Source organism: Eretmochelys imbricata, chromosome 6 (assembly GCF_965152235.1).
Source record: "Eretmochelys imbricata isolate rEreImb1 chromosome 6, rEreImb1.hap1, whole genome shotgun sequence".
NCBI lineage: Eukaryota > Metazoa > Chordata > Testudines > Cheloniidae > Eretmochelys > Eretmochelys imbricata.
In genome coordinates, this window is record NC_135577.1 from 23,001,039 (window position 1) to 23,019,014 (window position 17,976).

Consider the following 17,976-nt stretch of genomic DNA (forward strand, 5'->3'; position numbering starts at 1 on the left):
CTCTAGCCCACACTGACTCTCTGGCATTTCTCAGCCCTTCTGGAAGCTAGTTTCATGTTGTTTAGTGCTGACTCTATAATTATTAACTAGAAGGCATGGGGGTCTGGGATTAAAGCTCCACTTGCACTCTGCGTGGACCCCCTGCCTCAGTGAAGCAAGGCCCACGGGCACCACCTTGACCGGCGGTTGATTCCGCTGTGTCTAGGTAGGGACACTCCATTCTGAGCGAAGGCCCGGGGTCCGTTTCCATGAGGTCTTCTTGCTAAGGAAGCTGCCCCCCAGGATCTGGTGACTGTCTTTGCTGCCTGCTGAGCCACAACAAAGCCTGTGGCAGGAAACAGCTGCTGTAGCCCACAAGACTTGGGTCCCGCTCAGCCCAGGTTTACGAGAAGTGCTGTGCTCACAGGCGTCTCCTTTACAGCTGTGCAGCTATTTAACTTGGAGCTTGTCCTGCACCACATTGCCAACAACCATCCAGAAGGGAAAGCGTCTGTCTGGTTTACACCAGCAGAACCACAGTCCCATCCAGGCATCAATAGTAACGTCCTTAAGGTCTCTCCTCCTTCAGTCCAGATGCCCAAGTACCAGCTTAGACTTAGATGACAGTCCTCACCCAGGATCATCTAAATGAATTTCCTTCCCAGTTGGCATAGGAGCAAGGTAATCCTGAGGGTGCTCCTGTCCTTCCCTAGTGTGCGCGTCTCATTCTAAACTATAGTAAAATGTCACGTTGTTTGTTGGTTCGCATCCTGAAGGCAGGGGCCTTACTGGGGCAAGCCGCTTGGCTAGAGGTAAAGCACTGGGTGCTGGGACCTATAGTCTCTGTGGGCTGCTCCTTGGCACTAAAGAAGAAGGCACCCACTCTGTTGATGCAAGCTAGCTGTGGCTCTTGGGCTCCTAGCAAGCTGACAGTTCTGCCCCTCAGTTGACCAGAACTTGGATTCCACTGGGCTAAAAGCCAATCATCTCTGAGTTCTTTTGCCCCAAAGAGCCCCATTCTCTGTACACAGGTGAAGAAGAACTTCTTAATACATGGTCATGTAGAGAAAAGTCGCTGAAAGTTTTGAGTGGTTTGCTTACCATGTTCCCTTTTATGTAGTATGTTTTTATTTCTGTTCAAGTCAGCCAGGGTCACCTGAAGACCAGAGCCAATGGAGCACTCTACACAAGAGAGAACTCTCTCTCGAAATGCAGAATTAATTAGCTAACCCTCTCGCTGGGTGATTCAAACCTTTTCAGATTCACTTTGCCAGGAGCTCTTCTAATTAGAAGGCTTTTAGCTCTCCTAATTACTTGGGAACTATAATAAAGTGGGGTCTTTTGATAAAATGATGATGTGCTGGGGGTAGCGGGTAGCAATTTGTCTTGGAGATGGTTGATTCCAGCTCATGAATAGGTCTCATAATTGGGCACCTACACACACCACAGAGCAGGCTTTTTCAGTGTCACATGTTTGTTTTGTTCCTCGTTACCTCCCATCTGTACAATGCTGATGTTGCTCTTCCCCTTGTCTTGCAATCCCTCCTCTCCAACACACTAGCTATGGTACCCTCCCACTCTGGCTGGCATTGCCACGCATCAGTGAGAAGACAGAATTACCTTTGTTTCAGCTCCAGGGTCACCCAGTGTTCTCTCAAACAGCAAAGCCCGGGCAGAGCAAGTTCTCTGCTTACTACAGGGTGACACTCCGAAGAGATGACACTGGACTCCAGCAAGACTCCACTCAGCTAAGCTAACAGATGCATAAGATTGGCATTGTCAGACTCACCACTCTCCAACCTGTCATTGGCAAAGGCCCAGATTATGTGGTGCTTGAAACCCTGGGCATGAAGTTTTTTACTTTACAGTGCTCTGAGTGTGAATTTATTCCACCACGCAATTGACCAAACTGCGTCCCTCAGGCTTCGAGGACGATACGCCTATTCCAGTCTGTTTTAGAAGAACAGTGGTAGTAGTTTCAGAGTAGCAGCCGTGTTAGTCTGTATCCGCAAAAAGAAAAGGAGGACTTGTGGCACTTTAGAGACTAACAAATTTATTTGAGCATAAGCTTTCGTGAGCTATAGCTCACTGCATCCGAGTGAGCTGTAGCTCACGAAAGCTTATGCTCAAATAAATTTGTTAGTCTCTAAGGTGCCACAAGTCCTCCATTTCTTTTTTAGTGGTAGTAGTGATGACTCTCTATTAAATGTTTTAACTTTCCTATGCGATTAGAGACACCGAGGAAATCACCCACTTTATGAAACAGTGATCTGAATGAACTCTTCTCTCCTGGGAGCTTCTGCAGTATAGCCTGTTACCGCCCATAATTATCACCCATCAAGGTATAGCCACATAACCTGTCACCTTAGACATTCATTAAGCTACACAGTCCAAGGATGGTTTTGGTGAGTGCCTACCCTGCAGTCTCAACCCAGAATGTGAAAATCAAGGTGAGTTCTTTCTGTAAAGATTCTGCAGTCAGGAATGAGTTAACAGTTAAGTTATTGATACATAAGCTGGAATAGAGTCCAGCTCAGTCTCCAAATGTTGCATTGGCTCTACAGGACTACAAGAACAGTAAGTATAAAGGCTTATTATAGTAAACGGCAGGTGAGGGGATTAATGAATGCAACTGTGATGACAGATACAAACAATGCACTTCCGCACAGCTCAACTTCCAGCTTTGTTTCCATTGTTTACCAGGGACAACCGCTTGTCTGGAGATCTATACAGCACACAGAGACATCTGAATAATATACTGTAAATAAATATGTCATCATGGTTGCTGTTAAAAATCAGGAGACCTGATTCTGAATGCTCTCAGGGAAGATATCTCGTAGATAAAAATGGCACCTTTTTACTCAGTCACTTTTCAGAGCAGAGCCACATTTTAACTCTCCAAATAGCAATAATGAACAAAAGACTGCCTAGTCCTTTTGGGTTAGTGTCAGTTGCTTCTTGCTTACGTACATGACATTCTTTGTCCTTCCAGTGTATCAAGAGTGCAAACAAAAATTCACTCAGCTATTGTTCTTGCACCTGTACAATGGTCTTAATTTCTTGAAAATTAAATAAATTCCTTGGCTAGTGCTGTTAAATCTGTCTCAATCCTCTTGTCCTGCTCACTCCTTCCCTGCAATGCAGAGTTGAAATCTAAAGCAATTTGGTTTAGGAAGGCTTAAAATGTGTTACTGGTAATAAGGAAAAACAGTCCATAGGGAACTGTACTGAACCTCTCACTTGGAAGGTGGGGTGTGTGTGTGTGTGTGTGTGTGTGTGTGTGTGTGTGTACACACGCACAGTATCACAGTAGCAATGCTAAAGTCAAGTTGATGCCTTTATTTCTAGATGCTCAAAACTTATTGGAAATTGTTTTATATGGCAGCTGAAGTTTGTTTGTGTGTGTGTGTTTCTTCCTACAAAATGAACATTTTAGATTAAAATTCTATTTGGCAACTTTTGAGTTCTCAGAACACGTAGGCTTGGAGATAAGGGGGAAAAGTGTTTGTTTGGTTTATTTAGTTAATTTCCCATTTCATGTCCCATGCAAAACATTTTCTTACTTTTCTTTATGCTTGAATAAAATGGGGGGAGGGTGGTTGAAAATCTCCCCCCCCCTTCCACATATATTAAAAAAAAAAGTTGAAAATCAAAGTGAAAAGGCAGGGAAGGAGAACCAAGCTGAGGAGAGTGGGGAGGTGTGTGACTTATTTCTCTCTTCTCCATACCCCTGGTTGTGAAAACTCTCCTTGATCCCCACCAAAATGGTACTCTGTGTGTTGGTCAACCCCCTGTTCTGGATTTTCATCACCCTGGTGGTGCAGATTTGACAGTAGTGGGTGAGCCGTCCTTAAACACTGGGCAGGGGGAGAAGCTACTAGCAGGAGGGGGTAAGATCAAATATTTGGGGGGAAAGGTGTGGGGGGGTGTACTTTTATCTTAAACACTCCTGAGGGTTGATTTTCTTTCTATTTCCTTTCTGCCCCATCATGGAAACCTTGTTCAACCCAAAGGATTTTATCCTCCCCACACTTTAGAACCCCCTCCCCACATCCCATCTACAAAGGGGGGGAGGGGGGAAATGGAACTGGCTGCCTTCTGAGCTGCTCTTAACTCTGCTGAGTGTCACCACTGAGCTGCCATGGCTTATTACTTTCACTTTGCCTCTCCAGAGCCTAAATGCTGCCTGCATAGTTTGCCCAGCCTGTGGAGGGAATGACTAGGGTTGGACACTGAAACCCTGCCTCCTGTAAGGAAGGATTATTATACCCATTGTGCATGCAGGAAATTAAGGGACAGAGACTAAAGTGACTTGCCCACGGCAGAACCAGGAATTGCACCCAGCTCTCCTGGGTCTCAGCCCAGTGCCTTAAAGAATATGCAGCCCTTCTTGAGAATTGCTGGGTTTGTTTAAATAAGGGCTTTGCTCCTTCCTGTACCATCTTCTCTTAGTTCATGATCCCATCCTGATGAATCTTTCCTGGCAACCGACTGTTGCCAATGGAGAATTGTGACTTCACTGCAGGTCTGAGGAGAAGGTGTGCATGTCTTTGTGTGAGGACATGGCAAGAGCCAGCCCCATCGCAGACAGCAGCATTAGCTCTCTGACATCAGTTCAGCAATGCCTGCACCTTGTTTGTAGCAGGCAGCTCTTTGTGAGGCAATCAGAGGTATTGCCCTCTCTCCATCTGAGGTCTTGTCTCCTGCCTCCCCAGTGACCCCAGTCAAAGACGTGAGATGCTCTCAATGCTGCGCTTCTGACCAAGGAGGCGTTACTAGGTAACCTGCCGTGAGTTGGCCTCTCTCTGAAACGTGTGTATGGTGGGTTGGAGCATGTGTGATCTGCAGTTCATTTTCATTTAACTGTTTCAGCTTCCTCCATCACGGCTGTTGGACCCTGGCTGGGAGAGCTTTGGGAAGATGGAGAACCGGAGGCGAGAGCTCCTGGATGCCCTGTGGGAAGAAGAGGAAGAGGAGGAGGATGGCGTGGCTGCCAGTGCCTCCTCCAGCCTCTGCCTGAGCAAAGCAGAGGATGTGCAGGTAGAGATGCTGGAAAAGGCCAGGGAGCTCTTTCAGTTGTGTGACAAGGAGGAGAAGGGCTTCATCACCAAGCTGGACATGCAGGTAAGGGGAGAAAATCCTCCTGCTCTGCTTCTGGGCAGGAAGCTATGGAACCATGTGTGCCATGTGTACTCAAGGGGGCCTGCTTTACCTCACACTGCTGGGTGCTCTTGGTCAGCCCATGTATAACCTCTGTTGTCTCATGGCCCCTCTGAGGTGGACTGTGCCAGTAGCCCACTGGAAAACAGAGAGAACTGAAGCAGAGTGATTTTTTTTTAAATAACATTTTGATGGAAATTTCTAATTTTGGGGTGGAGAAGGAGGAAAGGTGTCAGAATTTTTCCAAAATTCACCCCCCTTACCATCACCACTACCCTGGCCTGCTCTACAGCGCGGGGCGGGGGATTTCAGAATTCTGACACTTCTTTTCAAAAATATTGTGTCCCATCTCCCCACCACGGCCCCCATAACAAGACACATTACTTGATTTTTCTCACTTTGGTTGTACCCATAATTTCTGTGGATGGTCTCTTTCCTTTAAAAACTAGCTCCAGGACTGAATTATGACAGTGATCTGGAGAGAGGCATCTCTCTGCTTTCTATTTTGAGTTAAAATCTTGGGGTTTTACAGCTGTATCAAAAGTAGGATAATTCCCTTTAGTGTACATACCAGGAAGGTCACGCTGGGATTCTGTTCTGTCCCAGCTCTTTCTGAACAATTAACATTACCAGCATACACTATGTTTAATAAACATGAGCTGTTGAGTCATTTTGTATTGGGTTGTGCAATGCCTAGTTTCATGTGCTTTTAATAAGAGGTTTTATTAAGCTTTAGCCATAGCTGTTTGTTTAACAAGCACTACTAGGATCTCTGCTGTGGTTTTCGTTATGTGTATGATGGTAGCTCCGAGGAGCCCCAGCTGAGATCATGGCCCATTGTGCTGGGCGCTGCACACACATAGTAAGAGATAGTCCCTGCCCTGAAGAGTTAATCTTCTTTCTCCTATCCTTTGTATATTTAGGTTTGTATTATTATTCTCCTTTTACCAGGTGGGAACTGAGGCACAGAGAGATTAAGTGACTTGCCCAAGGCCACACAAGAAGGTTGTGGCAGAGCTGGGAGTTCAACCCAGATCATCTTCTGAATCCCAGTCTCCAAGACCATGTGTCCTCTTTGATAGGAGTAGCATGGGTGAGGGAGCTGGTACCCATTATACCACATTGTTATGCCATAAGCAGTCCTTCTAACTGGTGTTGATGCTCTGAGACAGCCACAGCCAGCCCTCCTCAGTCAGAATGACAGGAAAAGTCCAGTAGATGATAGAGGACAACTAAAAAGATAACAGGTGGTACTGGAGGAAGTTGGGGATAAGGGCCGATCCTGGAAGAATGCTCCTCAGAACCAAATAACACGTAGAAAGCAAAATGCCCTCTGCACAGTTCTGGCCATTAATCTAGTTCCCCGTGCTGATGGGCATTCCAAACTACTTCATACTGGCCCAGCTGCATTGTCTTCACAGTTGCAGCATCTCACTCCCAGTAGGGTGGGTGTGAGGGCACTGATCCAAGCCCAGTGGGAGTCATTGGAAAGACTTAAGTTGGGCTGTGGGTGGGTCCAGAGTTTGGTATTTATTTTGTCCCTCCTCCTGTCTGTCCAGCGGCTGCAGAGTGAACTGCCCCTGACCCCAGAACAGCTGGAGGCTGTCTTTGACAGCCTGGAGCAGGACAATAATGGGTACCTGACGCCTGTCGAGTTCAGCATGGGACTAGGTAAGAGCGGCAGGTAGACGTGGGTAACGTGTTAAAATGTATATAGGAGAGATGGAGCAGAGCTTATTGGCTCTAAACCCTCACCTGCCAACTGCCTGCAACCAGCTGGCCCATCCTTCTTGTTTCTTCTCCACCCTATGTTAATATTAACCTAGGTCATGTGTGTGTATCATAACCCTGAGATGTCTCCCAACCCTCCTAGGCATTCCTGTCATTCCAGTCCTGTAGAACATTCCTTTTATCAGCTTCTGCAGTACTTCCACGTAACTGCGAGCCACATCTCTGAACCTCTCTGACTGGCCACATGCCATGCCTGGGCTTCCATCAGCAGGCAGGAAATCCCAGGTCAACCGGCTGCATAAGGAACATTATTTTCTGAGGGGACAAAATCTGCACCTTGGAAATCAGCTCCATGCATAGATTTCAAGGCCAGAGGGGACCACTGTGATCATCTGATCTGTCCTCCTGTATAACACAGGCCATAGAACTTCCCCACAATAATTCCTAGAGAGTATCTTTTAGACGAACATCCAATCTTGATGGCGAATCCGTCACCACCCTTGGTAAGTTGTTCCCATGGTTAATTACCCACAGTAGTAGAGATTTATGCCTTTATGGATTTATATAACGCAGCACTTCAGCTGTCCTGTGTGCTGATGAAAGTGCTGTTAGTTTGATAATACAGTGAAGAGAAATGAAGCCCTGCTTTCCTGTTGGTTACAAGTACTCTTTATTAGCCACTAGAAAATGCTGGTATGGTAAACAAGTCCACAGTGCAGTTCAAGACACAACTGATGAGGGAGAGGAATGTTTATAACAATAATGACCTCCATGACCTCCACTCCATTCCTCCAGCTGGTCATGAAGTCTTAGAAAATACACTCCCTGTTGGCTCTGATTGTTTAAATAAGAGGCATCTCTGTATGTGGTGGGTTGTGTGGCTAGGCTACTTGGACAGTTTAACGGCTCTCTGGCTTGGAGCAGAGGGGTAGTGTATGAATCAGGGCCGAGATTTTCCAAAAGTGACTTGGCATTTGGGATACTTCAATCTGAGATAAAAATACTCAATAAATAAAAACAGAAGGAAATAAAATAACTAATAAATCAAAACAAAAACAGTAAGAGAATCAAAACATGCTACTATGGCTAAACAACAGTGTAAAAGAGGCAAATAGAGTCAAAAAGACTTCCTTTAAAAATTGGAAGTCAAATCCTGGTGAGGAAAATAGAGAGGAGCATAAACTCTAGCCAGTCAAGTGTAATTAAGCAGGCCAGAAAAGAATTTGAAGAGCAACTAGCAAAAGAGACACGGACTAACAGCAAAAGCTTTTTTTTTTAATACATCAGAAGGAGGAAGCCTTCCAAATAATTAGTGGGCAACTGGACAATAGAGGTGCTAAAAGAGCACTTGGGGAAGACAAGGCTGTTGTGGAGAAGCTAAATGAATTCTTTGCATCAGTCTTCACTGTAGAGGATGTGCGGGTGATTCCCACTCTTGAACCATTCTTTTTAGGGGACAAATCTGAGGAACTGTCCCAGACTGAGAAGTCAGTAGATGAGGTTTGGAACAAACTGATTAAATTAAACAGTAATAAGTCAACAGGACCAAATGGTATTCACGCAAGAGTTCTGAAGGAACTCAAATATGAAACTGCAGAACTATTAATTGTGGTATGTAACCTATTATTTAGATCAGTTTCTGTACCAGATGACTGGAGAATAGCTAATATGACATGGATTTTTTTTAAAGGCTCCAGAAGTGATCCTGGCAATTAGAGGCTTGTCAGCCTAATTTCAGTACAAGGCAAATAGGTTGAAACTATAGTAAAGAACAGATATATCAGACATGTAGATGAATATGTTGGGGAAGAGTCAACACGGCTCTTATAAAGGGAAATCATGCCTCACCAATCTATTAGAATTCTTTGAGGGTACCATCAAGCATGAGGACAATGGTGATCTGGTTGATACAGTGTACTTAAACTTTCAGAAAGCCTTTGACAAGGTCCCACACCAAAGGCTCTTAAGTAAAGAAAGCAGTATTGGGATAAGAGGGAATGTCCTGTCATGGATCAGTAACTGCTGAAAAAACAAGCAACAAAGGGTAGGAATAAATTATCAGTTTTCACATTGGAGAGAGGTAAATAGGAGGGTCCCCAAGGATCTGTACTGGGACCTGTGCTGTTTAACATATTCAGAAATGATCTGGAAAGGGGGGCAAACAGTGAGGTGACAATGTTTCCAGATGATACAAAATTACTCAAGATAGTTAAGACCAAAGCTGACTGTGAAGAGCTACAAAGGGATCTCACAAAACTGGCTGACTGGGCAACAAAATCGCAGATGAAATTCTGTGTTGATAAACGCAAAGCAATGCAAGTTGGAAAACATAATCCCAATTATATATACGAAATGATGGGATCTAAATTAGCTGTTACCACTGAAGGAAGAGATCTTGGTGTCATCATGATAGTTCTCTGAAAACATCTGTTCAATGTGTAGGAGCAGTCAAAAAAGCTAACAATGTTTGGAACCGTGAGGACAGGGATAGATAATAAGACAAAAAATATCATAATGCCAGTGTCTAAATCCATGGGACAACCACACCTTTAATACTGCATGTAGTTCTGGTCACCCCATCTCAAAAAAGATGTGTTAGAATTGGAGAGAGTACAGAGAAAGGCACCAAAAATGATGAGGGGTCTGGAACAGCTACTGTATGAGGAGAGATTAAAAAGACTGGGACTGTTTAGCTTAGAAAAGAGACGACTAAAGGGGGATATGAGAGAAGTCGATAAAATCCTGTGTGGTGTGGAGAAAGTGAATACGGAAGCGTTATTTACCCCTTCAGATAATACAAGAACCAATCACCCAAAGACATTAATAGGCAGCAGGTTTAAAACAAACATACTGAAGTACTTCTTCACACAACGCACAGTCAACCTGTGGAAATCGTTCCCAAGGGATGTTGTGAAGGCCAAAACTATGATGGAGTTCAAAAAAGAACTAGATAAGTTCATGGAGGACAGGTCCATCAATGGCGATTCGTCAAAATGGCCAGGGATGCAGCCCCATGCTCTGAGTGTCCCTAAGTCTTTGATTGCCAGAAGCTGGGACTGGACAACAGGGGATAGATCACTCCCTAATTGCCCTGTTCTGTTCATTACCTCTGCAGCATTCAACACTGGCCCCGGTCAGAAGATAGGATACTGGGCTAGATGAACCACTGGTCTGTCCCAGTATGGCCATTCTTATGTTCCTATGAGATACTCTACAGGTCCTGGTTTTAAGAGGGCAGATACTCAGTGCTTTCCCTTATCTCAAGTTGGGCATCCAAAAATGGAGCCACTCAGAATTGGTAACCACTTGTGCAAACCTTGGCCCAAGTATGTGTGTTACCATCTCCTCAATCTAAGGGAGACTCTTCTCTCAGGACAAAGTCATGTTGATTCTATGGACCCACTTACTCCATCAAAATTAACACAACAGACAGTGGGCCTGATTTATTGCTCTGTTACTCCAGTCTGGCCCATTGAAACTGGTGTAAAACTGGAGTAACTTGGTGGTCAATCAGGCTCTGTGTCTTTAAGAGGAATTCTGAATTCCTATTCAGGGGATTTTAAGAGAGACCTTGAGGAATAGACCTGGACAGCAGGAAGGGCCTCTGGTATAGTGTTTGACACTAACCAAGCTGAGCTGGGTTTTGGTTTATAAAAAACTGCAGAAACATACAAGTATATTGACAAATGTCTAACCTGACCCAGCTTCTGTGTGTCCTGGTGCTTCCTGTGTTCTGCCTCTTTCAATTTTAAGCTCTCTGGACCAGGGACTCTTTATATGAGTAACTGGCATGTGGCCAGGGGTGAAAGTGAGCCGGTACGGGCCAGTATGGCGTATGCAGCCCATGTTAAAGTGCTGCCACCCACCTGTTGGCAGCCCTGCTGGTAGGGTCCATACCGGCAGGGCCGCTGACGGTGGGTGGGGGAGGAGTAGGGGCACCAACGTTAAAGCTCTGCAGTGGCAAAGGACCCTCCTTTAACGTTGCTGCCCCTTCCCCACCCCTGCTGGCAGCTCTGACAGCAGCGACCCTACCGCTAGGGCTGCCGACAGGTGAGCCAAAAGGGGCAATGACGTTCAATCGCTGCCACAGCACTTTAGCATCGTTGCCCCTTTCCCCGCCCCGGGCCGCCGACCCAGGGGGAGGGGCAATAGAGCAGCTGCCCCAGGGCTGGCGAGTGAAAAGGGCCTAGGGCTCCCAGCAGCCACTGCTGCGGCTACTGCGGCAGTGGCCAGGGCCTGGGCCCTTTTAAATTACCGCCGTAGCTCCAGGTGGCGGAGGCCAGGCAGCACGGATGGACCAGCTGGGGGAGACTGACTTCCCCCCCAGCCCCACCCCTTCCATCCGTGGCGCCGGCCCCCGTACTGGTAAGAATTTATTATTACTTTCACCCCTGCATGTGGCATATGGTTGGCCAGATAACAATAATGGGAGATAAGCACTGCCAGGTACTCTGCTCTCCTGGATTGCTCCGAGGTTTATGAGTTAATCCGATCAGGCAGGAATCCCAGCAGGCCTGCCTTCCATACCAGACTTGGCACTTTCTGCTGGCATCAAGCCTGTAGGGTTACAGCAGTCACTTCAAGTGCAGATAGTTAAACTGTTGCTACTAGAGAAGGATATACTTTTATTACAGTGCAACCCACCTATTTCCTGGGCATGTTCCACATGTCAGAGAATGGCAACTGCCTGGACATGTTTATGGCCTTTCACTGACAAGAAAATTGAGACTGAAGTTTTCATAGTCTATGAATTGGCAGAGAGAGCACTGACCAAGGCTGTTAGGGGCAGGCTGAGAGGAATGACGGGATCTCATTCAAAATAAAACAAAACACTGTGCTTTACTGCAGTGTGTGTCATACAAATGACATACCAAAACACTGTCTCTAGGTAATGGAAAGGATGCAGTAGACATGTGGTCTGAGCATGCAGCTTGGAGCCAGGAAGGATGGAGTTAAGATTCTACTCTGCTGTTGACTTGAGGCACAGAGGAGTTGGGTGGTTTCCTGAGAGTCATAAATATATTTCAGGACAGGGATTAGAACCCAGAAGTTCCTGGCTCAGGAAACTAGACTCTGGCTCCCTGTGCCTCTGCTTGCTTATCTTTAAGTCCATACTGGATGGTTTTTGGTTTTTTTTAAAGCTAGAATCATGGAAACACAGGGCTGGAAGGGACCTAGAGAAGTCAACTAGTCCATCCTCCTGTGCTGAGGCAGGACCAAGTAAACCTACACCAGCCCTGAGCAGTGTTTGTCTAACCTGTTCTTAAAGACTTCCAATGATGAGGAATTCACAACCTCCTTGGAAGGCAGTTCTCTGAGCTTTAACTATCCGTATCTCAAGAAGTGTTTCCGAATATCTAGCCAGAAATCTCCTTTGCTGCAGATTAAGCCCATTGCTTCTTGTCCTACCTTCAGTGGACATGGAGAAAAAATTGATCACCATCCTCTTTAGAACAGCCCTTAGCCTATTAGAAGACAGTTGTTAGGTTCAGGCCCCCCCCACCCCCAGTCATCTTTTCTCAAGACTAAACATGCCCAGTTTTTTAAGCTTTTTTCATAAGTCAGGTTTTCTAAACTTTTTATCATTTTTGTTGTTGTCCTCTGGACTTTCTCTAATTTGTCCACATCTTTCCTGAAGTGCAGCGCCCAGAACTGGACACAGTGCTCAAGCTGGGGCCTCACCAGTGCCGAATAGAGTGGAATAATTACCTTCTGTGTTTTACATACAACTGTCCCATTAATACACCCCAGAATGATATTAGCCTACTGCATCACATTGTTGACCCATATTCTGTCTTGATCCAAGATCCTTTTCAACAGTACCACCACCTGGCCAATTATTCCCCATTTGGTAGCTGTGCATTTGATTTTTTCCTTCCTAAGTGAAGTACTTTGCATTTATCTTTACTGAATTTCATCTTGGTGAATTCAGACCAATTCTCCAATTTGTCAAGGTGGTTTTGAATTCTAATCCTGTTCTCCAAAATGCTTGCAACCCCTCCCAGCTTGGTGTCATCTGCAAATTTTATAAGCCTACTTTCCACATCGGTATACAAGTCATTAGCGAAAATATTGAATAGTACTGGACTGAGGACTGACCCCTGTTGGACCCCGCTAGATATGCCATCCCAGTTTGACAGGGACCCATTGATGACTACTCTCTGAGTATGGTTTTCCAATCATTTGTGCATTCACCTTATATTAATTTCATCTAGACTGTATTTCCCTAATTTGCTTATGAGAATGTCATGAGGGACTGAAGCCTTGACTTCACTATGGGGGTAAATCGACCTAAGTTACGCTACTCCAGCTAGGTGAATAACTTAACTGGAGTCAACATAGCTTAGCTCAATTTACTGTGGTGTCTTCACTGTGCTGCGTCAACGGGAGACGCTCTCCTGTCGACTTCCCTTACTCCTCTGGGGGAGGTGGAGTACCAGGGTCAACCAGAGAGTGCTCTGCCGTCGATTTAGTGGGACTTCACTAGACCTGCTAAATCAACACCTGCTGCACCGATTGCAGCCGCCTCAATCTGTGAAGACAAGCCCTGAGTCAAAAGTTTTACTAAAATCAAGCTATATCATGTCTTCTGTTTCCCCACATCCAGCGGTAACCCAGTTAAAGAAGGAAATCAGGTTGGTTTGGCATGATTTGTCCTTGACAAATCTGTGCTGACTATTTCTTACAACTTTATTATCCCCTAGGTGCTTATAAATTGAGTGTTTAATCGTTTGTTCCAGTATCTTTCCAGGTATTGAAGCTACACTCTTACTCAGAGGTGGGCAAACTATGGCCCGTGGGACCCTCCTGCCCAGCCCCTGAGCTCCTGGCCTGGGAGGCGAGCCCACAGCCCCTCTTCCCCAGCCTCAGCTCACTGCTCTGCTGGCTCAATGCTCTGGGTGGCGGGGCTGCGAGCTCTTGCCAGGCAGCCCAGCTGCAGAGCCGCGGGGGCAGTCAGGAATGAGAGGAGGGGTTGGATAGGGTGGCGGGGGGCAGTCAGGGGACAGGGAGTGGTGGATGGGACAGAGGTCCTGGGGAGGCTGTCAGGGGTCAGGGAACGGGGGGGTTGGATGGGGCAGGAGTTCCAGGGGGGCCGTCAGGGGGCAAGAAGCATGGGGGGTCGGATAGGGGGCGGGAGCCAGGCCATGCCTGGCTGTTTGGGGAGGCACAGCCTCTCCTAACCAGCCCTCCATACAATTTTGGAAACCCGATGTGGCCCTCAGGCCAAAAAGTTTGCCCGACCCTGCTCTAACTCCAACATAAGTGATGGGCTTGACGCAGGAATCACTGAGTGAGGTCTTCCGGCCTATGCTACACAAGAGGGCAGATTAGATTGTCATAATGATCCCTTTTGGCATTAAAATCTTTTTTTTTTTCCTAGAGAGAGCCGCTTGATGTATTCCTTTAGGAAGAATTTCCTGCCCACTCATTTCCATCTCAACTCCCAATATTTTCCACCTTCCTAGTGCAGCGTTCAGGATAAACTGAGACCCGAGGAGAGGGAGCCATCTTTGCAGGGCGGGGGCCTTGTTCAGAGAGCTGTACTCATTTTGTTCAGCATAGTACCTGAGGAGACGAGTGGCGTGAGAGGAGAATTATTAATATTATGGTAGAACCGGTAGAGGTCCAAAGTGAGATCGGAGAGACTCTGTTCTAGGCACTGTACAAGCACATAGCGAGAGACAGGCCCTGCCTCAAAGAGCTTTCTGTCTAAACAGACAAGGTAGACACAGGGCAGGAGAGAGGAAGGATTTTTATCTCCATTTTACAGACTGGGAAACTGAGGCACAGAAAGATTCAGTGACTTGCCCGAGATCACATAAGGAGCTTGTGGCAGAGCTGGGAATTGAACCCCCCAGTGCCAGTCCACTGCCTTAAGTGCAGGCCCACCCTCCCATTCTTATAATGCCTGAACTGTGGTGTAATGAATTCAACTCTAAATGCACATCAGCTGAAAGTCCTGAATTCCTGAGCCTCCAGCAGGGGGCTGCTTCAGCTCTTACTAGATACTGACCAATTTCCTCCCGTTCATAATGATACAAGAACAGGCTCTCTGTTTGCTATCTGAGGGCAGTGTTTAATAGACACCATTGGATTTGGCCATCTCTACTGGAGCTGGTTCAGGCTGCCCCTCAAAGCTTTCCTAGTGTTAAATATAGTGTGACCATCGGCTCCCTCTTCCCTCCCTCCCCCTTCCTGTAGGGAAGTTCATCGGGATTGAGCTGTACCAAGGGTCTGGGAGCACAGATCACTCCAGACTCGAGGAGACCTTTGAGTCAGGCTGGTCAGATGACTTGGACCAGACAGACGACGAAGAGGAGAAGCGATTTTGTTCAATGATGGAGCAGCTCAGCGCAGCCCAGGTCTTTGAAGAGTAAGTCTCAAATCTCAAATTCTGTCCTGGTCTGATCTTACAGTAGCAAAACCTCAGTGCTTCAGCACGGACCGAGAGAAGTTGACCTGGCACTGCTGGCTATCTTCAAGGACTTGCTCTCAGAAGTGTTGCCTTAGCACTTTGTATCCCAACCTTGTGTCAAGTTCATGTGTTGCCTTAGAAATGCAAGGGAGTCTGGGATATCTAGCCTGAATACTCACCAGTGGCCTTTAATACAGCACTTTTCCCAAAGAACTTTACAGGCTATAGGCTTATGTTTCAGCTATGAAGTATTGCTGTCATCAGGATGGCAACCAATTGGTGCACAGTACGCAGCACAACCATGGGTGTGGGGAGGATTTAGGCAAAGAGATGAGTTCTTTGTCTTTCCAAAAGTGCCATGAGGTCTTCAACAGCCATGCAGAGGACCTTAGTCTTTAAGGTCTTATTTGTAGATGGCTGCACAATGCACTGCCTGGAGCTTGACTGATCCACCTAGAAAGATGAGGAAGTAAATTGACCCTGTTGGGACTTGAATCTGAACACCCAGAGAATCTGGGTAATTCAGATCTGATGTATATGTCATTAGCCATCCCCTCAGACGGAGCATTCACCCCAGGGCAGATCATTCTTTGAAATACATGGCTGCGCATTCCTCAGTTGGTAGGATTTTTTTTTCCTCCTCGTTTTCAGGATTCTCCTTTAAGTATGAACAGGAGTGGGTCGGGCTGGGTCATAGGCCAGGCTGCTGCTCCAAAGAGCAGGGCACAGTGGATGTATATGCACAGCTCAAATATTACTCGTATGATTGGATACATCATGAACCATGATAGGTAGAAGAAGCTGCCATACATCAATCAAAGCTGGAGTGTCTAACTTTCCAGTGATGTATATAATCAGTCTCTATCATCATTGGTTCACCTGAGATGTTCCTTGAAACAGTCACAGATCCACCAGCCCAGGAAAAAGTTTATTTGGCCCAGAGAAATAGTTTTAAAATTAAACATTTGCCCTAAACCCCAACAGAACTGATCACCTTGCCTAAAGAAATATAACTTATTCACTAGGCTAAGGTGGCATGGTCTTTGGTTACTGTCCAAAGGAATTTAGATGTGCCATGCAGCAAGCATCCCCATAGACAACCTCGCCGGATTTAGGAGAAGAGGTTATAAACAGGCAACATTCCAAAAAATATAGTGAATGCCATAAAATGCTGCAGTGAACAAAATGATACCGGCTTCATTCCTATCTTATTTCTTTTGAAATCTGACAGCTTCTTTAAGACTAGACATGTATATCTGTCTAAGCACCACTTAGTCACTTGCAACAGGGTAAATGTGGCCCCAGTAAGTGGAACTGATGATATCGTTGCTCCTTTTTCTGAGACCAGTATTGCCCCCTTGCCTGGCAGTAGGAGAATTCCAAGGCCTTGCTGGGTGTTTTCCAGGGAAGGGGAAATCAGTGAGGCAGAGTCTGGGTATACCCAAAGTGTCACTTGTTTTATTTACGCACATATACCAATTCTGGAAAAGAGATGATCAAACAGCATCCAGGACAATCTCTTCTTTCAGGAATCTCAGCCAACACCAATGCCCGGTTCCCAGGGAGCAACTCTGACTCAAGAACTGACTCCAGTGAGAGACCAAAGCAGAGAGCAAACTCTGTTGCTGCTCACAAAGTTTCCTCTTTGGAGCCTTGCAAAACAAACAGGCATTTCTTTTCAGACTAAAAACTTGTTCACACGTTAAGAAAAAGAACTGGGAAACTGATGTGAAACAGCACCACCTGGTCACTTTTACCATAATGATATTACCATCCCAGTTAAACAGCATCCATTGCCCTTCATCTCTGTCTCCTGAGAAATATCCCAGTGAAAGAGTTGTCTAGGTTAAATGAAATATTTTGCACTGTATTGTCCACTAGATGGAGTCTATATGTTCAGCAGAAACATATAGTGAAATTGATGTTAAAATTGAATTTGTATCGGTCAAACTAGCTTTTTCAAAAGATGAATACAAAGCTGCATTAGTTGAAAACTGTGGGGGAAGGGGAAATCACAAAGTGGTGTTGATTTTGTTTCAGAGAGTTCAAAATGGACAATTTTTGTTCAATAAAATCTGGGGTTTTGGCAAATGAAAAATATTGATGATCATATTTCAGGTCATGAAAAATGAAAAAAGTCAATGACAACATTTATGCAAAAAAATTGTTGGGGGGAAAAAACGACCATTTTTTGAGGGGAAAAACCTTTGAAAAATGTCGATCAGCTCAAACATAAAAGCTTTCAGTCATCAACTAAATGTGTTCTGCAGGCACTTAGTGGGTTTAGGTGCACACATCCTGTTTGACTGTCAATGGGTCTGTTCCTAAATCCCTTGGGTATTTTTGAACACCTCTCCCTTAATTTCCTGTTTTTTGTCATGAGACCCAGGTTCAATTCCCAGCTCTACCACTGCTCTGCTGGATAACTTTTGGCAAGTTACTTCCTTCCCCGTGCCTCAGTTTCTCCATCTATAAAATGGGGGGAATGATGCTGATCTGCTTTGCGAAGTGCTTTTGGGTCCACTGATGAAAAGTGCTATTGAAGAGCTAGGTCTCCTTATTATTTTAAAGTGAGAGTGCTAAGACTTAGTCTACATTTTTTGATCTGTCTTATTATTTGTATTGCAGTAGTGCCTGGCAGTCCTGGATCAGGACCCCACTGTGCTAGGCACTGTACAAGCACAGACCAA

The 17,976-nt window shown here is 45.7% G+C and overlaps 1 protein-coding gene across 1 annotated transcript in view; it reads left to right on the forward strand.

Annotated features, from left to right (window-relative positions):
• The first annotated feature begins 2,375 nt into the window (after positions 1 to 2,375).
• The window catches only part of CRACR2B (calcium release activated channel regulator 2B), a 50,066-nt gene continuing 34,465 nt past the window's right edge, over positions 2,376 to 17,976 (forward strand). The window contains exons 1-4 of the mRNA XM_077819940.1: positions 2,376 to 2,429; positions 4,852 to 5,103; positions 6,699 to 6,810; positions 15,073 to 15,244. Coding sequence (XP_077676066.1) covers positions 2,376 to 2,429; positions 4,852 to 5,103; positions 6,699 to 6,810; positions 15,073 to 15,244 — 590 coding nt within the window. The remainder of the gene's footprint in view (positions 2,430 to 4,851; positions 5,104 to 6,698; positions 6,811 to 15,072; positions 15,245 to 17,976) is intronic.